Raw genomic sequence first — 15,868 nt, forward strand, 5'->3', positions numbered from 1 at the left:
CAGTTAGTTTGCAGAACTCTTTAAATATTTCAGAAATATACTCCTTCCCATTATCTATTCTTAGAATTTTAATGTTCTTACCGGAGGAGTTATCAATGATAGTTTTGAATTTTTTAAATTTAGAGAGAATTTCTTTAGATTCTTTGCATTTAAGGAAGTATATCCATGTCTTCCTTGAGAAATCATCAACAAATATCAAATAGTACAAGTATCCTCCTATAGATGGTATAGACATGGGCCCACATAGATCAGAATGTACTAGTTCCAACACTTCTTTAGTTTTGCTCAAACTATGGGGAAATGGCTTTTTAGTGTTTTTCCCTTTGGCACAACCTTTACATTATTCAATGTGAATATGTTTTAACTTGGGCATTCCAGTTACTATCTTCTCCATTGATGTTAGGGCATGGAAATTAATATGACCTAGTCTTCAGTGCCAAATTTAATTTGGATCAGATGTCTCGTGTACAAGTGCAAGATTTCTCTTAGCACATAGCTCATATAGGAGCCCTTGTCGTACTCCTACTGTTAGAGCCCTTTTAATGATTTAATTTTTAGGCCATGCTAGTACTTTCCCTTCCATGAAAGCAATTTTATAACCATCATCTTCAAGAGCGGATATAGATATTAAATTCCTCTTAATACTTGGCACATAGAGAAAACCAGAAAGTTGAATAAAATTTCAAGATTTCAATTTTATGGTACAGGTCCTAATTCCTTTTACTGAGTGTGCAAAGTCATCACCAATATAACTTCATCTATTTCTGTTTCCATGCTTTCTAGGTTATCCTAATATCCAGTGATGTGTCTGAAAGACCCGATGTCAACTATCCATGTATTCCTTTTAGTTGATATTTGGCTGGATAATGCAGAATAAAAAGCATATTTCTCATGTTCATTTCCTTCATTTGACTTCTCAGATTTTGCAAAAGATGCTTGAGGTTTAGATCTATTGGGATAATTTATTGCATAATGTTCGTATAGATCACATCTGAAGCATTGGATTTTGGACAAATCTTTCTTTTGTTTGGATTATCCTTTTCCATGAAAATTTCTTTTCCTTTTGTTGTTTTTTTTCTTTCCTTTCTTATGAGCATTTGTATTTAGAACTTGAACATCTTCATCTAGGGTTTTGTGTTTTCCCTTAATCATTAATCTCATTTCTTCTTGAAGACAATCTGATCTTAAATGATCCATTTTAAGGATTTTAGACCTAGCACTTATGCCTTGTACAAAGGATTCCTATAAGTTTGGAATTCCTCCTAATGCTATTAAGGATAACTCTTGATTTTCAATCTCATAACCATGTGCAGATAACTGATCTCTTAAGTCTGTGATTCTCATAAAGAAAGCTTTTATAGTTTCTCCTTTATTCATGCTTATACTATTCATCTGACTTTAAAGAGCAAGTTTTCTGCCAGTATCATTGATTATAAATGCATTTTCAAGAGCTCAAAACATATGATAAGCTATGGTATGTTTTGTCACAATAGGTACTATGTGGTCTCAAACAGTATCAACAATTGTCTTCATTGCCTTTCAACTTTTCTCAATCAATTTTGATTTTTCAAGATCATCTTTAGGTTTCTCCTTTTCCTTCTTTATAAGTGATTCTAGTTTGTTTTCTTTTAACAACATCATTACTCGTAGTTTCCAGGATTCAAAGTTATCAACACTTCCAAGGTGATCTTTGAATCTCATCGTGTTTGTCATTTTGGAGGGAGAAAGAATTGTTTGTCTCAAAGTAAAAATCTGATTCAATAAACTTAGTGTGATCTTTCCTTAGCCAAGCTCTAATAGCATGTAAAGTTTACTTACAGATTTCCTTTTCACTATTGAATTGTCTATTTCTTGTAGGTACAGTCAATGACAATGAAGTATACAAGTGTTGTACAGTATATATCAAAATTCAATGCAAAATGATGATAAATATTATTCAAGATTGACGTCTAAGATGCCTCCGATTTGCACACATTAATCAATTATTATGTTGCAATATCGGGTGGCATATACATTATATATGATGTGGACGGGTACATAGGTGAATGGGCATGTCTCCATTTGGAGACATGTCCATTCACCGATGTGCCTAATTGGTGGAATGGTCACACCCGATGATTAGTCATAACAAGAATTGATTCCATTTAAGACTTTAACGAAGTCTATTTGCAATTGATAACAATCAGTATAAATACGATTGTTTCCAAAATTCAGATCTGAGATATTACTTCAATAATAACATGCATCGGCAGTTTTGAATGATGTGATCTTCATTAAAATATTTAGACGGTATTCATGTACATATACATATCGATATTTTGCATATTGACGTGTATATACATGAGTATGGTCTCATGAGATCAATGCAATTTTCTAAACCAAAGCTACTTGCCTCAATAGGAGACAAGTTCAAATATGCTTTTAAATTACAAATTATTGTTCAGACAACATATGTTTACTATTATTACTATCTAATATATTTAATGAAGATTTTAACTATAATATTTTTAAATTTATATAACTTTCTGCAATTTTAAATTAGTTAATTTTTAATAATTTTTAATTTTAATTTGATGTGAAAATATTTGCACAAACTTAAAATTGAGGATTTATATTCTTCAAATTTAATGATGATTTTTTCCCCAAACTTCAAAATCTCTCACATTTTCCCCACTAGAACAAACAACCTTGAGAAACAGGTTCTACCTGCTTCTATATAAACTAATATAATGCTCCATTGGAAGTTTAGTGTCAATTTGTAATTTTAGGACAGTGTCAAAGACCTCAGTGTTAGATAAATGATAAATATATATTTTTAGATTGAAGATTAAATGCAATGACAAAATAAGAAAAATATAACTTTTTTTTATTGAAGATCAACTATAACAATTCCAAGATTCCCTTCTAATAGTTTACCACTAAACTGTCATGTCCCCATTTTGGCTAACATCGTTTAGCGTGCCGGATCAGTCTATCACAGGCTCTCGTAGAGTGGTGGTGATGTGGAAAGAGTCGACCGGTGACTATTTGGCAGTATTTTGTCCTTACAGTTGATTAGTGATGTGGGCCTACGTTTGTTATAAAGTAAAGTTACTTTATTCGGGCCCAATTTTATAATTTGATGTTGAGATGCACTTTTTATTATAAAGTAATATTTTATAAAAGTGCACTTTATTTCATAAGAATATTTGGATGCTTCTAGAATGTTTAAGTCACTTCTAAAGGAAGCTACTGAAAAGTGAATAAATAGACCCTATGGGTCTTGCATTTGATCATCCAATTTGTATTTTCTCCCTTGGCATCAGATTGTGATTCAGTCACATAGTCTATTATGGAGCCAAGTGGTTTCAGATAGTCACTAGGTTTTTGGGAACGGAGTCTCCCTTGGATTTTTCATAACTGAGGAGGTGAAATATCCTTTGAGCGGTTCATTTGGAGGTGATACTACAGACACTTCAGCTAGGGAATCATTGGGCCTAAGGCCATTTACAGCATTTCAGCATTTCAGGAGGCATTTTTAGCAGGGCTGACATTATAGGAGGCCGTTTTTAGCAGGTCCGAAATTATAGGAAGCCATTTTCTAAAGATCCGAAATTATAAGAGGGCATTTTGTGAGGACTATTCATTTTCAGTCATGGATTGATTGCAGGACATCTTTAGAAGGCTTAATTGTGGTGAAGAAAAAATTTATAGCTGCTGGTTCGTTTTTGCTACAAGTCTAATCCAATTTTCAGAATTTCAGTATAGGGCTTTGGAACCACATTTTTGTTCATATCTTCCTCATTACTCAGCATATCATTTTGGGTATTTTTGCATCGGATTTCTATCATTTGGGGTGACTTTGGCTTGGGTATTGGCATCTTTAGCATTAGTAAAAATTATTACAACCATCTACAATCAGGTTCTTCACTTCTCATTTGGCATTTGCCATATTTTCTAAGAAATGTATGTTCTCAACTTCAACACTTTACTATTTTACATTGTACTTGTCTTTGATTGCCATTATTGGTATCAAAGGAAGGCTAGGATTTTGCAAGTGAAAGAGTATTGTAATTTTTAGATTATCTATATTGCCAACCTAGGGTTTGATTATCATATTTTGTAATCCATGTAAATGCCAAGAGTCTTGGCCATATTTCATAAGCATCGCGTTAGAAATTTCATTGCAATTAAAGAGATAATAGTTGCCGGTGTCATTTGAGCAATTCAATATCATTTATTATCAGCTAGTTAGTTTGCATACCAACTGTTTGTAAAAATGTCAATTGGTTGTAAGTGTCCATTTCTCATGCTTAGATCATATATATGCATTGAATATTGCCAAAATTAATTACACATTCATGTTAGGTCATTGTTTAGTCAATTTAGAGTCATTTGTAAACATTCTTATTGATGCTAATAGAAGAAAAGAGTCATTAAAGCAAACTGAAATGTTATATCAGTCATATGACCCTTGTATGTGAAGTGTTTGATGAAATTCTTCAAGCCTTCAATCATCATTTTAAGGTTAGATTTGAGCAGGGTCATTATAGTGGTATCAGAGCAGTTTTCTTGCCATCCTGTTGGGTAAGAGCCGTCTTGTATGAGTGATCAGCACTCTACTTTATCCAGAATGGACAGGTATAGTAGAGTCTCAGAGGACACGTGGACAGTTGATAGACAAAGTAGGAAGATCCAAAGTCAAAACAGTAGAAATGATGGTTATTTAGACATTCGAGATGAACTTAGGAAAATAAGCCATGACATGTCGAAACAGTTGGTTAAGCACCACCGTATAATGAATGACATGCTGTCCGACCCAGCTAAGGTGGATAAGTTGACTGGATTTCTATTTGGCAGATCTTCTCATAGGGAAGATGACACAATTACCAGGAACTTGCATGAGGAATTCGAGAAACTAGCTTACAGCCAGGCAGAGATCTCAGATTCTACTCCGCCACAGGAGGCGATGGTAAAGGATATTACGCAGATTGATCGTAACGGTCAACTTGATACTCAAGTTGAGACAGTTGTATATAGGTCGCTAGAGGGTGATGTCACAGGTACTCGGGATGGTTTAGTTACGACAGGAAGTGACTACAGCGTGGAGGGTTCAGATGATGATTTTGGGGATGTTGTTGTGCACAATGGTGAGATACCTGGTAGAGATGAACAGACATTTGAGTATTCACGACTTTGCTGAGAGGGAGTACCAAGCACATTTGGATGCTTCGTCACATGAGGTTGAGGCTGGTAGTACTTTGCATGATTTGTCCAGCCAGCTGAAGGTGAGCAAAGATAGTATTGTGACTTCATTATCTCATCATGACAGGATGCGGGATATGATAGAGGATCACATCTGGAGGATTCAGTTACAGGGCAAACATAAGCGAGTTCAAGCAAAGTCTTCTTGTGTTGACTTATAGGCAATTAGGGAAGGAATAGGAATGATGAAGTTGAGTTATTTACATCTTCTATCAGATCGTGACCATTTTCTTAGCCTTGTCGGTGACTATTTAGATGCCTTGAGGAGGAAGGAGAAGGAAGTTGACAGGCTTTCTCGCGAGCTTGAGGACACTCGAGCTTCCTTAGTGAATACTCTATTGGCATTACAGGACTTGGAAAGACATGGGAATGAGCATGGCGTGGAGTTGAGTTCAGTACCATCTTGCACACTTGATACTCAGCTTCCTGCGGCAAGTAGATCATATGTGGTCGTTGATAATGTTGTGAGTTCATCTTGCATTCACGTCCAAGATACAGGGACAGTGTCAGACAGGTATATGGAGTTAGTTGGTATTAGTCATATTACTGAGGTGAGAAGTTTGCTTGAGTTACCAGCTGATTCTAGTTTACGGATATGGACTCAAGATTGTTATATTGGCATTTGGAATTCAACTCACTGGAGATCTTTATCACTTTTTGGTAGAAGTGATTGTTTGGGTGCTATCATGGATTTGATTAGCAGATTGCACGGTGTTGTCCTTTCTTGTGCCAGCACCTTGTCCGATGTTGGTATTAGTTTTTATACACCAGTGTTGGGTTTTGTTCATATATTCAGTCGACCATTATTGCTGGAATGTGTTGATGATCTTTAATATTTGGCAGTGTTTACAGATGAGTCCCGAAATCATATTGGCATTAATGACATCCAGGAGGATGCTGTGGGCAGTTTTGAGGACTTGGTTTCCTTGGCAGTTTCTTTGGGTACAGAGGAATTGGGCAGTGATGCTACAATTTTTGATACTCCGTGTGTTGATATGAGTTTTGGAGTTGATTCACAGGATGTGGATGGTAATACTCTAGAGACCAGTAACTTTGAGGATACTCCTTTGGACAGTGTGTCAGAGGAGGTTTGTAGGAGACAGTCTAGCCAGCGCCATCATGTGTCTAGTCAGCTGAGACTTAGTGAGCAAGACATTGCTATCGCTTGCCAGTATTTCGATGCTGCTCGTCAGTTGTTAGCAGTTTATGTATGGGGTTCTCCTACTTGTGATGAGCAAGGAGGCAGTTATCTTTCCTTAACAGAGATCCACTCTTTATGGGAGGTTATCCGGGTTCTGAGACAGAATTATATGTAGTTGGTAGCCGACAGAGATTATCTTATGGAGTGGGGGAGTACAACATACAATGCATTATTGGCCAAGGAAGATGAGGTGAGTGAGCTTACTTAGCAGCTCGAGGTGACTTATGAGATTCTTGAGAGTACACAATTGGCTTTTGAGGAGTCACAGTTTCATTTGGCTGAGGTGACCATGGAGTTAGAGCAATTGCAGTCTTTACCAAATTCTGTACTGTCACAGGCTGTGGGGTCTGGTGATTTGAGGATGTCCATGGTCGAGATTGTCAGAGACAGTGGAAATGGGGATGCATCCATCCTTAATACTGGCATTGGCATATCGGGTTCGTTTCCACTAGAGTCAAGTTCAATTGAGTTGGGTGCTGCAGTAGATTGTTGTGTTATACCTGACATGGTGATGGCCTCTACTACTAATGGCACGGAGACTAGGGATGTGTCATAGATCATGTGTGATGTTGGTGAGCCGGTAGTTGGCATGGTTCCTACTAGTGATACTACTCCCTTGGTGATGTCTTTGGAGGTAGTAGTCAGTTCCAACTTGGTTAGTGATCAGTTGTCGTTAGTTTCATGTGGATTGCAGTCTGAGCCAGTGACTGAGATTGGCGCATTCTATCGGCATTACACTGTGAGGTATGCTCATCAATTTACCTTTGATGACCATGTTGATGAGATGATGATATGGAGATGTACTTTGGTTCCTAGTGCTTGTCATCAGTTATGGGACGATTTGATGCCACGGGATAAGAGTTGTGATGGGCATGACATGGCGATAGGTTCTACGGTTGACAGTTTGATAGTACATGACTTTGAGCAGGAGTTTGGGAGTGATGCTTTAGCGGTTGTTACTAATTCTACTCCTTTGGCTATGTCATATCTTCACTTAGCTAGTGATCAGTTGTAGTGGGTTGTATCACCTATGCATGGCGAGCTGTCGACTGAGACTAGTTCTTTTGATCAGCATTATACTGTCGGGCTAAGTCACAGGGTTCGCCGAATTTTCAGCTTCAGATTCGGAATTCGGCGAACCCATAAACAATATTAAAAATTCGTTCATGTTCGTCATTAATTCGTACGGAATTGCTTTGTAGGGTTTTCTAGAAAAAATTTGTGAAACCATGTCATTCGTCTGCTAAAAGTGCAACTATTTGAAGCTTGGTTGGACAAAAACGATTGTGTCTGCTACCGTGGCTACTACAAAACGATTGTTCTACATTTCCGACTGTGCCTGCGTCTCCGTTTTGCTGCATCGAGCATGGTTGACAGTGGGGTTGCGTCTGCGTCCAGCGTGGTCGACAATGGGTTTGCGTTGGCTCTAGCGGGGTTGAGGTCTTCGGAACTCCATTTTTCATCTATCCGTTTAGGTTTGTAATAATTGATAACAATATTACTATTATAATAACAAAATATGATTTGTAAACAAAAGTATAAGAATAAATATAGTTTATATTATTTTAATAGTTAATGATAAGGTTATACTTATTTTTATTTTATTTTATGATTTGTATAAACTATATTATAAGGGGCTGAGTTGGTGATTCATGTAATAATAGAGTTTATAATAAGATTATTTTTATTATTTTTTAAGCAAACAGAAATTTTAATAATAAATAACATTATAATAATAAATAAATTAGACATATAAAAATACTAATAAATAAATTCATAAATATATTATTATATTAATAATAAATATATTATAATATTAAATAATAATAAATAAACCCATAAACATGTAATTATTCTTTGCATGAAACTCATAAATATATAATAATAATAAATAGTTTATATATATATATATATATATATTGTAAAGTTCTATAAGGCGAATTTTATGTCGAATTTTTTTCGTTTTTTTTAACTTGTCGAACTTCATTCGAACTTCATAGTTGTCAAACTCGAACTCGAACTCGAACCTTGTGACTTAGCTGTCGGGTATGTTCATCAATTTGCATTTGATCCATGTGTTGAGGAGTTGACGGCAGGCAGACTTAGTTTGGGTTCTATTTCTTGTTGTTTATCTTGTGATGTCTACTCACCATCAACGGTGCATGGGAGTTATGGTTATGAGACAGTGGCCGATGATTTGCAGAGTTGTGTTGATTGCAGTAGGTGTACAATGTGTGGATTCTTTGTACTTGGTACAATTTTTTTCGGGAGTGTCCACCATTCTGACAGAGTTGAATTGTACATCCCGCATAGGCCAGTAGGATGTGTCGATGGTATTTAATATGTTGGCAATTTGGGATGTCTACTCTAGTTGGGGTTTGATATTTTGGGAGTTTGTGTCTCGTGGGTTCCTGACTATGGGAGTAGTGAATCTAAAGTTCAGTTGAGCAGTGATTCATGCTTCATTCATGGATTCTTCTTGGTTATATTGCAGAGGATATTGCAAGACCCTGCGTTGATTGACAGCAGTATAGTACATGACTATATTTGGGATCCAGGTGGGTTGATTGGTTTATTGTTCAATCATTACTTGGGGACAAGCAATTTCAGGAAGAGCGGACTGTCATGTCCCCATTTTGGCTGACATCATTTAGCGTGCCGGAACAATCTATAACAGGCTCTCGTAAACTGGTGGTGATGTGGAGAGAGTCAACCAACGACTATTTGGCAGTATTTTGTCCTTACAGCTGATTAGTGATGTGGGCCTACGTTTGTTATAAAGTAAAGTTACTTTATTCGAGCCCAGTTTTATAATTTGATGTTGAGTGTAATGACCCTCCTCAAATCTGCTCTCAAAAATGCTGATAAAAGCTCAAGGAATTTCATCAAACAATTCACATGCAAGGGACATATGACTGATATAGTATTTCAGCTTGCTTTAAATGACTCTTTCTTCAATTTGCATCAATGAGAATCTTGTGCTAGAAGACTCAAAATGGATTACACAATGACCTAACATGAGTGTGCAACTAATTTTGACAATATTCAATGCATATATATGATATAAGCATGAGAAATGAACACCTATAGCCAACTGGCATTTTTACAAACAATTGGTATGCAACCTAACTAGCTGATAAATAATGATATTGAATTTGCTTAAATGACACCAGCAACTATTATCTTCTTAATTGCAATGAAATTTCTAATACAATGCTCATGAAATATGGCCAAGACTTTTGCCATTTACATGGATTACAAAAAATGATAATGTTGGTATAATGCACACCTACAGCTGAAACTTATACACCTAAAAAGCATTACTAACAAAGGAACCTAGTTGTAGATGGCTGTAATAATTTTCTTCAATGCAGCCCCTTCTGCTTTGCTTTTTCGAACTGCTTTTTTCGGACTGCTTTTTTGGCTTGCCTTCTCTGTTCTATTTTTTCGGACTGCTTTTTTCAAACTGCTTTTTCGACCTGCTTTTTTGGATCAGCTTTTTAAAAAATCAAACCCTCAATCAAATCTCTGTCCAAACTGAATATACCAATAAAGATCAACATGAAATGGCTGAGTACCACTTCTAATGTGCAACCCTTCAGAAGGTTTTTCACTTCCTCAGTTATGCAATCTCTTGAGAGGTATCGTTCTCAAGGATTATGCTGAATATTTGCAGACTATCAAACTCCACAAATGCTCATAGAAGATGTAGTTGAGTTACCAAATCCCGTCCATGCAAATGAGAGGCCAAGCCCTCTATTTATTCACTTTTCTAAGAAGTTACTAAGAACTTCTAGAAGCATCCATTATAAAAACTCATTATAATGCACTTTTATAATTAAATAACTTTATAAAATAAAAAGTGCAACTCAACTTAAAATTATAACATGTAGGCCGCATATAAAAAAGTAATGATAAAATAATATCTCCAAGAGCATAATAAGCCATCCAATCCTCAAATAAATGCCAGAATGACCCTCTCATCAGAACCACTAATCTACGAGAGTCCGTGATAGACTGATTTGGCACACAAAACGATGCCAACCAAAACGGGGACATTACATTGAGATGCACTTTTTATTATCAAGTAATATTTTATAAAAGTGCACTTTATTTCATAAGAATATTTGGATGCTTCTAGAATGTTTAAGTGACTTCTAGAGGAAGCTAGTGAAAAGTAAATAAATAGACCCTATGGGTCTTGCATTTGATCATCCAATTTGTATTTTCTCCCTTGACATCAGATTGTGATTCAGTCACATAGTCTATTATGGAGCCAAGTGGTTTCAGATAGTCACTAGGTCTTTGGGAACGGAGTCTCCCTTGGATTTTGCATAACTGAGGAGGTGAAATATCCTTTGAAGGGTTGCACATTTGGAGGTGATACTACAGTCACTTCAGCTAGAGCATCATCGGGCCTAAGGCCATTTACAGCATTTCAGCATTTTAGGAGGCATTTTTAGTAGGGCCGAAATTATAGGAGGTCGTTTTTAGCAGGTCCAGAATTATAGGAAGCCATTTTTAGCAGATCCGAAATTTTAGGAGGCTTCTTTCAGCAGACCGAAATTATAGGAGGGCATTTTGTGAGGACTATTCATTTTCAGTCATGGATTGATTGCAGGACATCTTTAGAAGGCTTAATTGTGGTGGAGGAAAGATTTGTAGCTGCTGGTTCGTTTTTGCTACAAGTGTGATCCAATTTTCAGAATTTCAAGATAGGGCTTTTGAACCATATTTTTGTTCATATCTTCCTCATTACTCTGCATATCATTTTGGGTATTTTTGCATCAGATTTCTATCATTTAGAGTGACTTTGGCTTGGGTATTGGCATCTTCAACATTGGTAAAAATTATTACTACCATCCACAATCAGGTTCTTCACTTCTCATTTGGCATTTGGCATATTTTTTGAGAAATGTATGTTTTCAGCTTCAGCACTTTACTATTTTACATTGTACTTGTCTTTGTTTGCCATTATTGATATCAAAGGAAGGCTGGAATTTTTGCAAGTGAAAGAGTATTGTAATTTTTAGATTATCTATATTGCCAACCTAGGGTTTGATTATCATATTTTGTAATCTATGTAAATGCCAAGAGTCTTGGCCATATTTCAATAGCATCGTATTAGAAATTTCATTGCAATTAAGGAGATAATAGTTGCTAGTGTCATTTGAGCAATTCAATATCATTTATTATCAGCTAGTTAGTTTGCATACCAACTGTTTGTAAAAATTGTTAGAATCTGAAAAGATTAATAACCCAAAAAACTAGTGCAAAGAGTAAATATCTAAACTATGAATGCAAATGATACAAAATCAAAATAGCATCATAGAGTTAGCCTTCAAGAGAGTAATGCAAATGCTGGAAGCAAAATAGCATTAAGAGGGTGCAAAAACAAGAGATGCAAATACAAGCCAGGTAGCATGCTTATATAGGCTAGGAAGAGGGAGGAGGTGGCAACACCAACCAATGAGGAGCAACCATCTATCGGACTAAAGATAGCAAACTATCTTCCCAAGATAGCTAATGGATGCTCACATGTAGGAAGGTGACACCTCACAACCATTCACCTAATAAGACATGCTTTATTAACCTAAGCGAGATTATTAAAAGTGTAGGGAAAACCTAGCAAAATAGAAAAAATAAAAAACTACACTAACAAAAATGCCAGTTGGCTGTAGGTGTTTATTTCTCATGCTTAGAGCATATATATGCATTGAATATTGCCAAAATTAGTTACACATTCATGTTAGGTCATTGTTTAGTCAATTTGGAGTCATTTGTAAACATTCTCATTGATGCTAATAAAAGAAAAGACTCATTAAAACAAACTGAAATGTTATATCAGTCATATGACCCTTGTATGTGAAGTGTTTGACAAAATTCTTCGAGCCTTCAATCAGCATTTTAAGGTCAGATTTGAGCAGGGTCATTACATAAACTTCAAGATAAACACAAACAAACCTTGTGACATAGGTTCTATCCCAAGTCACAGGGTTTGCCAAATTTCAGCCATAAAGTTCGAATTCGGCGAACTTCAAAACCCTGCCAAAAAGATCATTAAGATTCGCTGCATATTCACAGGTAAAGGGCGCATTTTTTTTAATTAAAATATATTTAAAAAAATTTACTAGGGCTTTGAGTAGTGCAAATGAGTTCATACGTGAATGTTTTGTAACTGCTTAAGCGGTCTGCATGAATGAATCCACAACCAACCAGAACAAAGTTTTTCTAAGCCCTTCTCAATGCTGAATAGCGTAACACTGAGACAGTAAAAACACTAAGAAACACAAATAGCTCGACAGGCTGATTCCTGTAGTGCGCAAAATTTATGCTTTCGGAACATAGAACACTCGGCTGGACTTTTAATATTAAATACTAGATTTAGTTTTCAGGTTAAAACATTTTTATTTGTGTTCTAAATTTAACATTTTTTTGCTGCTAAAATTGTTGTTATTGTAAAATAATATTCACTATCTGTTAATTAAATCATTTAGATTTGATGTTTAATTTGTCTTTATTAAAATTAAAAATTTAAATATTTAACTTATAGTATATTTCTTATTCAAAAATAAATAAATTTTGATCTTTTAAATTATGTTTTCAATCATTAAATTTGTGTTTTGTTAGATTTGATTTGTGTTTTGTTAATAATATAAAAGTTCAATATTCTGAATATCTAAACTATGATATATTTATATTAAATATAAATTTAATACATTAATTTTTTATGTATTAATAATATTTTATTTAAGTTTTCAAATATTATAATATAAATGAGTTCTAAAATTAATTTATTAATATTTAAAGTTAATATAATGTTTTTATTTTAAAGATAAATATTTCATATGTTAAAGATGAATATTTTGTATTTTTTTAAACGAAATTAATGATGAAATTTTTTCCAAACTTTTGTCCAAGTCGAATTTCATTCAAATTTTATACGAACCTTCTGACTTAGGTTCTATTTACTTCTATATAAACTAATATAGTGCTCCATTGTGAATTAAGGGTCAATTAGAACTTTTAGACAATGCCGAAGACAAAGCTTGTAATATAGGTTCTATCTACTTCTATATAAACTAATACAATGCTACATTGTGAGTTAGGCATCATTTATAGTTTTTGTATAATGCCAAAGACCTTAATGTTAGAGAAAATGGGAAAACTACAGAGTATAAATTGAAGATCAAATCTAAAAATTCCAAGATAGAATGTAAATAATTACCTGCAAGTGTTTTCCTAGTTGCACTTCCACTTCAGCACCAATGGAAAGATTGGCAAGCGATTTGAATAAATCCACCGTAGGATCAAGAGAAAGTAGATTTGGAATCTGTGGAGCAGATACAAGTCTCCACCGTGCTTGCCCAAACTCTCTGCTAACTTCTATTCTGGGCATCAAATTTTCAAGAGTAGCTGCTGCCAACTTCTGGAAGGCAAGTTGGCCATCACCTTCCAACAAAGACTCTGCTAACTGACTTTCAAAGACTCGAGCAGCCTGCATTAGGACCTCTCCATCGTTAGAATAAGTATCTGATAAACTATTTGCAGAGGGAAATAAGGTCACAGAGATCGTTGGAGAACAAAACACACAATTCCAACTTCTAAGAGAAACTGTTTTCTCAGCCTCCTTTTGTAACTTCTAATCAAGCCACCATACAAATAAGCAAGGAAAAAAGTTATTAATTCCAATTTCCAGCACATACAGTAATCCAACAGAATAAAATCTGGGCTCTGTTATTAAATGTTGTTTTTAAGTCGTTTGCAATTACTCCACAAAAATATGCTAAACTTCAATCATTATTTGCATTATACTGAAACCAATGATGAAAAATCAATCCATATTGCTTTAGAATAAAGATTTATGTCCAGTGTCTGTTGTAAAATTTAGTTCATCTATTGTAAACTCATGTCTTGAATACTGTTAGTTTCTATTTGCAAAGGGACGTGCTTCATTCTCTATTCTAAAGTGCTTCATTCTCTATTCTAAAGTGCCAATGCTTTCAGCTACATCTCCAGAGTATTTCTTTGAAGACAAAACTTTTCAACTAAAGCATTAAATCCATTATGCTCTATTTGTTTGTGCTATGATATGCACCTTTTACTGAAACATAAAAAAGGAACACCTTGCAAAGATAAATCTCGCTTCTAATTGCAAAGGGAAGTTCTTCGTAACAGAAAACAAAACAAAAATTTAGAACACAAGGATAGGACCTCTATTTTATTTTACTGATGTACAATTTGATTCAGGAAGCTTTGAAGATGCATTGCAAAAAGTAACTAGCTGGCTAACTTATAGTTCTTGAGCAAGGGCACAAAGCTTAACAAGACTTTCGCTCAAGATGAGAAACTGTCCTACTTACTTCAAGAAAACTATGCATACAAACTACTAAATGCTCTCTTTCTACCTAAAAGCAGAGACCAAAGAGTGTGAATCCAACACAAGGATTGAATTGGTCCAAACAAAGGATTCACATAAGATTAAGCAAATTATATAAGAAAAAATACTACATATAAATCTGCAACCTTACGTCAATGAGATTGGTAATAAAAGTAATGTCCCCATTTTTGTCAGCATCAGAATTCGTTTGGATTAGACTACTCAGTCAGAAGGTTAGAGGGATCCCAGTTGGCAGAACAGGAGGCTTTTTCCCATATGAAGTACAGAAGCATTCAGTACTGCTCTTCATTTGGTTCAGTTTGGTAAACTCACTATTTATGGTAAGTCATTTATCCAGCACTTCTATATTTGGCAAGGCACCTTGACCGGCCTCGGGTGCAATGATGATCTTTGTCCCCTCTATTTGATCAGGCATTCTAGGATTTATTACTCATAGTAAATCAAGGGTTGATAGAGATGGACCCTTACTATTTTTAATAGGGCACTCTGGTTAGCAGTGAATGCAGTGGGAATTGATTTGCAATGATTAATGATGGAGTTATAATATTATAATTATTATTCAAATTTAAAGTTAAACATTAAAATTAATTAATTATTGAGTGCATATCATTAATTGAATTATGAAGCACGACAATAATAAATTTATAATATAAAGTCACCTAAGTAATTTCAGCTTGTTCGAGAAGCTGCTTCATAAGGAGGAATAAAAAGTAAAGAATGTTTTATCCCAAATTGCTAAAAGTACAAGCATTCACCAACTAAAAAGCTATATAAGCAAGGCCATCCTTTCACTTAAGATTTGAGCATATATTTAATGTTATTTCTCCAATGTTGCTGGAAATTAGTAATCGGTTTTTTTCAAGGACAGAAACTCTTGGAATTATTGAAGGCTGAACCAAAACCCATGCTTTGCATGAAAGGTGAATTTATTTCTGAGTTTACCATTGCACTTAATATTATTACGATAATAGATAGTTTCTATTTTCTTTGTTTAGTCTCTAATGGTTATCTATTGTAATCTT

The 15,868-nt window shown here is 34.9% G+C and overlaps 1 protein-coding gene across 1 annotated transcript in view; it reads right to left on the reverse strand.

Moving 5' to 3' along the window:
• Window positions 1-15,868, reverse strand: part of EMB2410 (embryo defective 2410) — a 279,730-nt gene that overhangs the window by 17,848 nt on the left and 246,014 nt on the right. Inside the window, exon 23 of the mRNA XM_089795541.1 lies at window positions 13,674-13,943. Coding sequence (XP_089651667.1) covers window positions 13,674-13,943 — 270 coding nt within the window. The remainder of the gene's footprint in view (window positions 1-13,673; window positions 13,944-15,868) is intronic.

The sequence above is a fragment of the Cupressus sempervirens genome, chromosome 8 (genome assembly GCF_028749045.1).
Source record: "Cupressus sempervirens isolate cs-2001-9-10 chromosome 8, ASM2874904v1, whole genome shotgun sequence".
In the NCBI taxonomy this organism is placed as follows: Eukaryota; Viridiplantae; Streptophyta; class Pinopsida; order Cupressales; family Cupressaceae; genus Cupressus; species Cupressus sempervirens.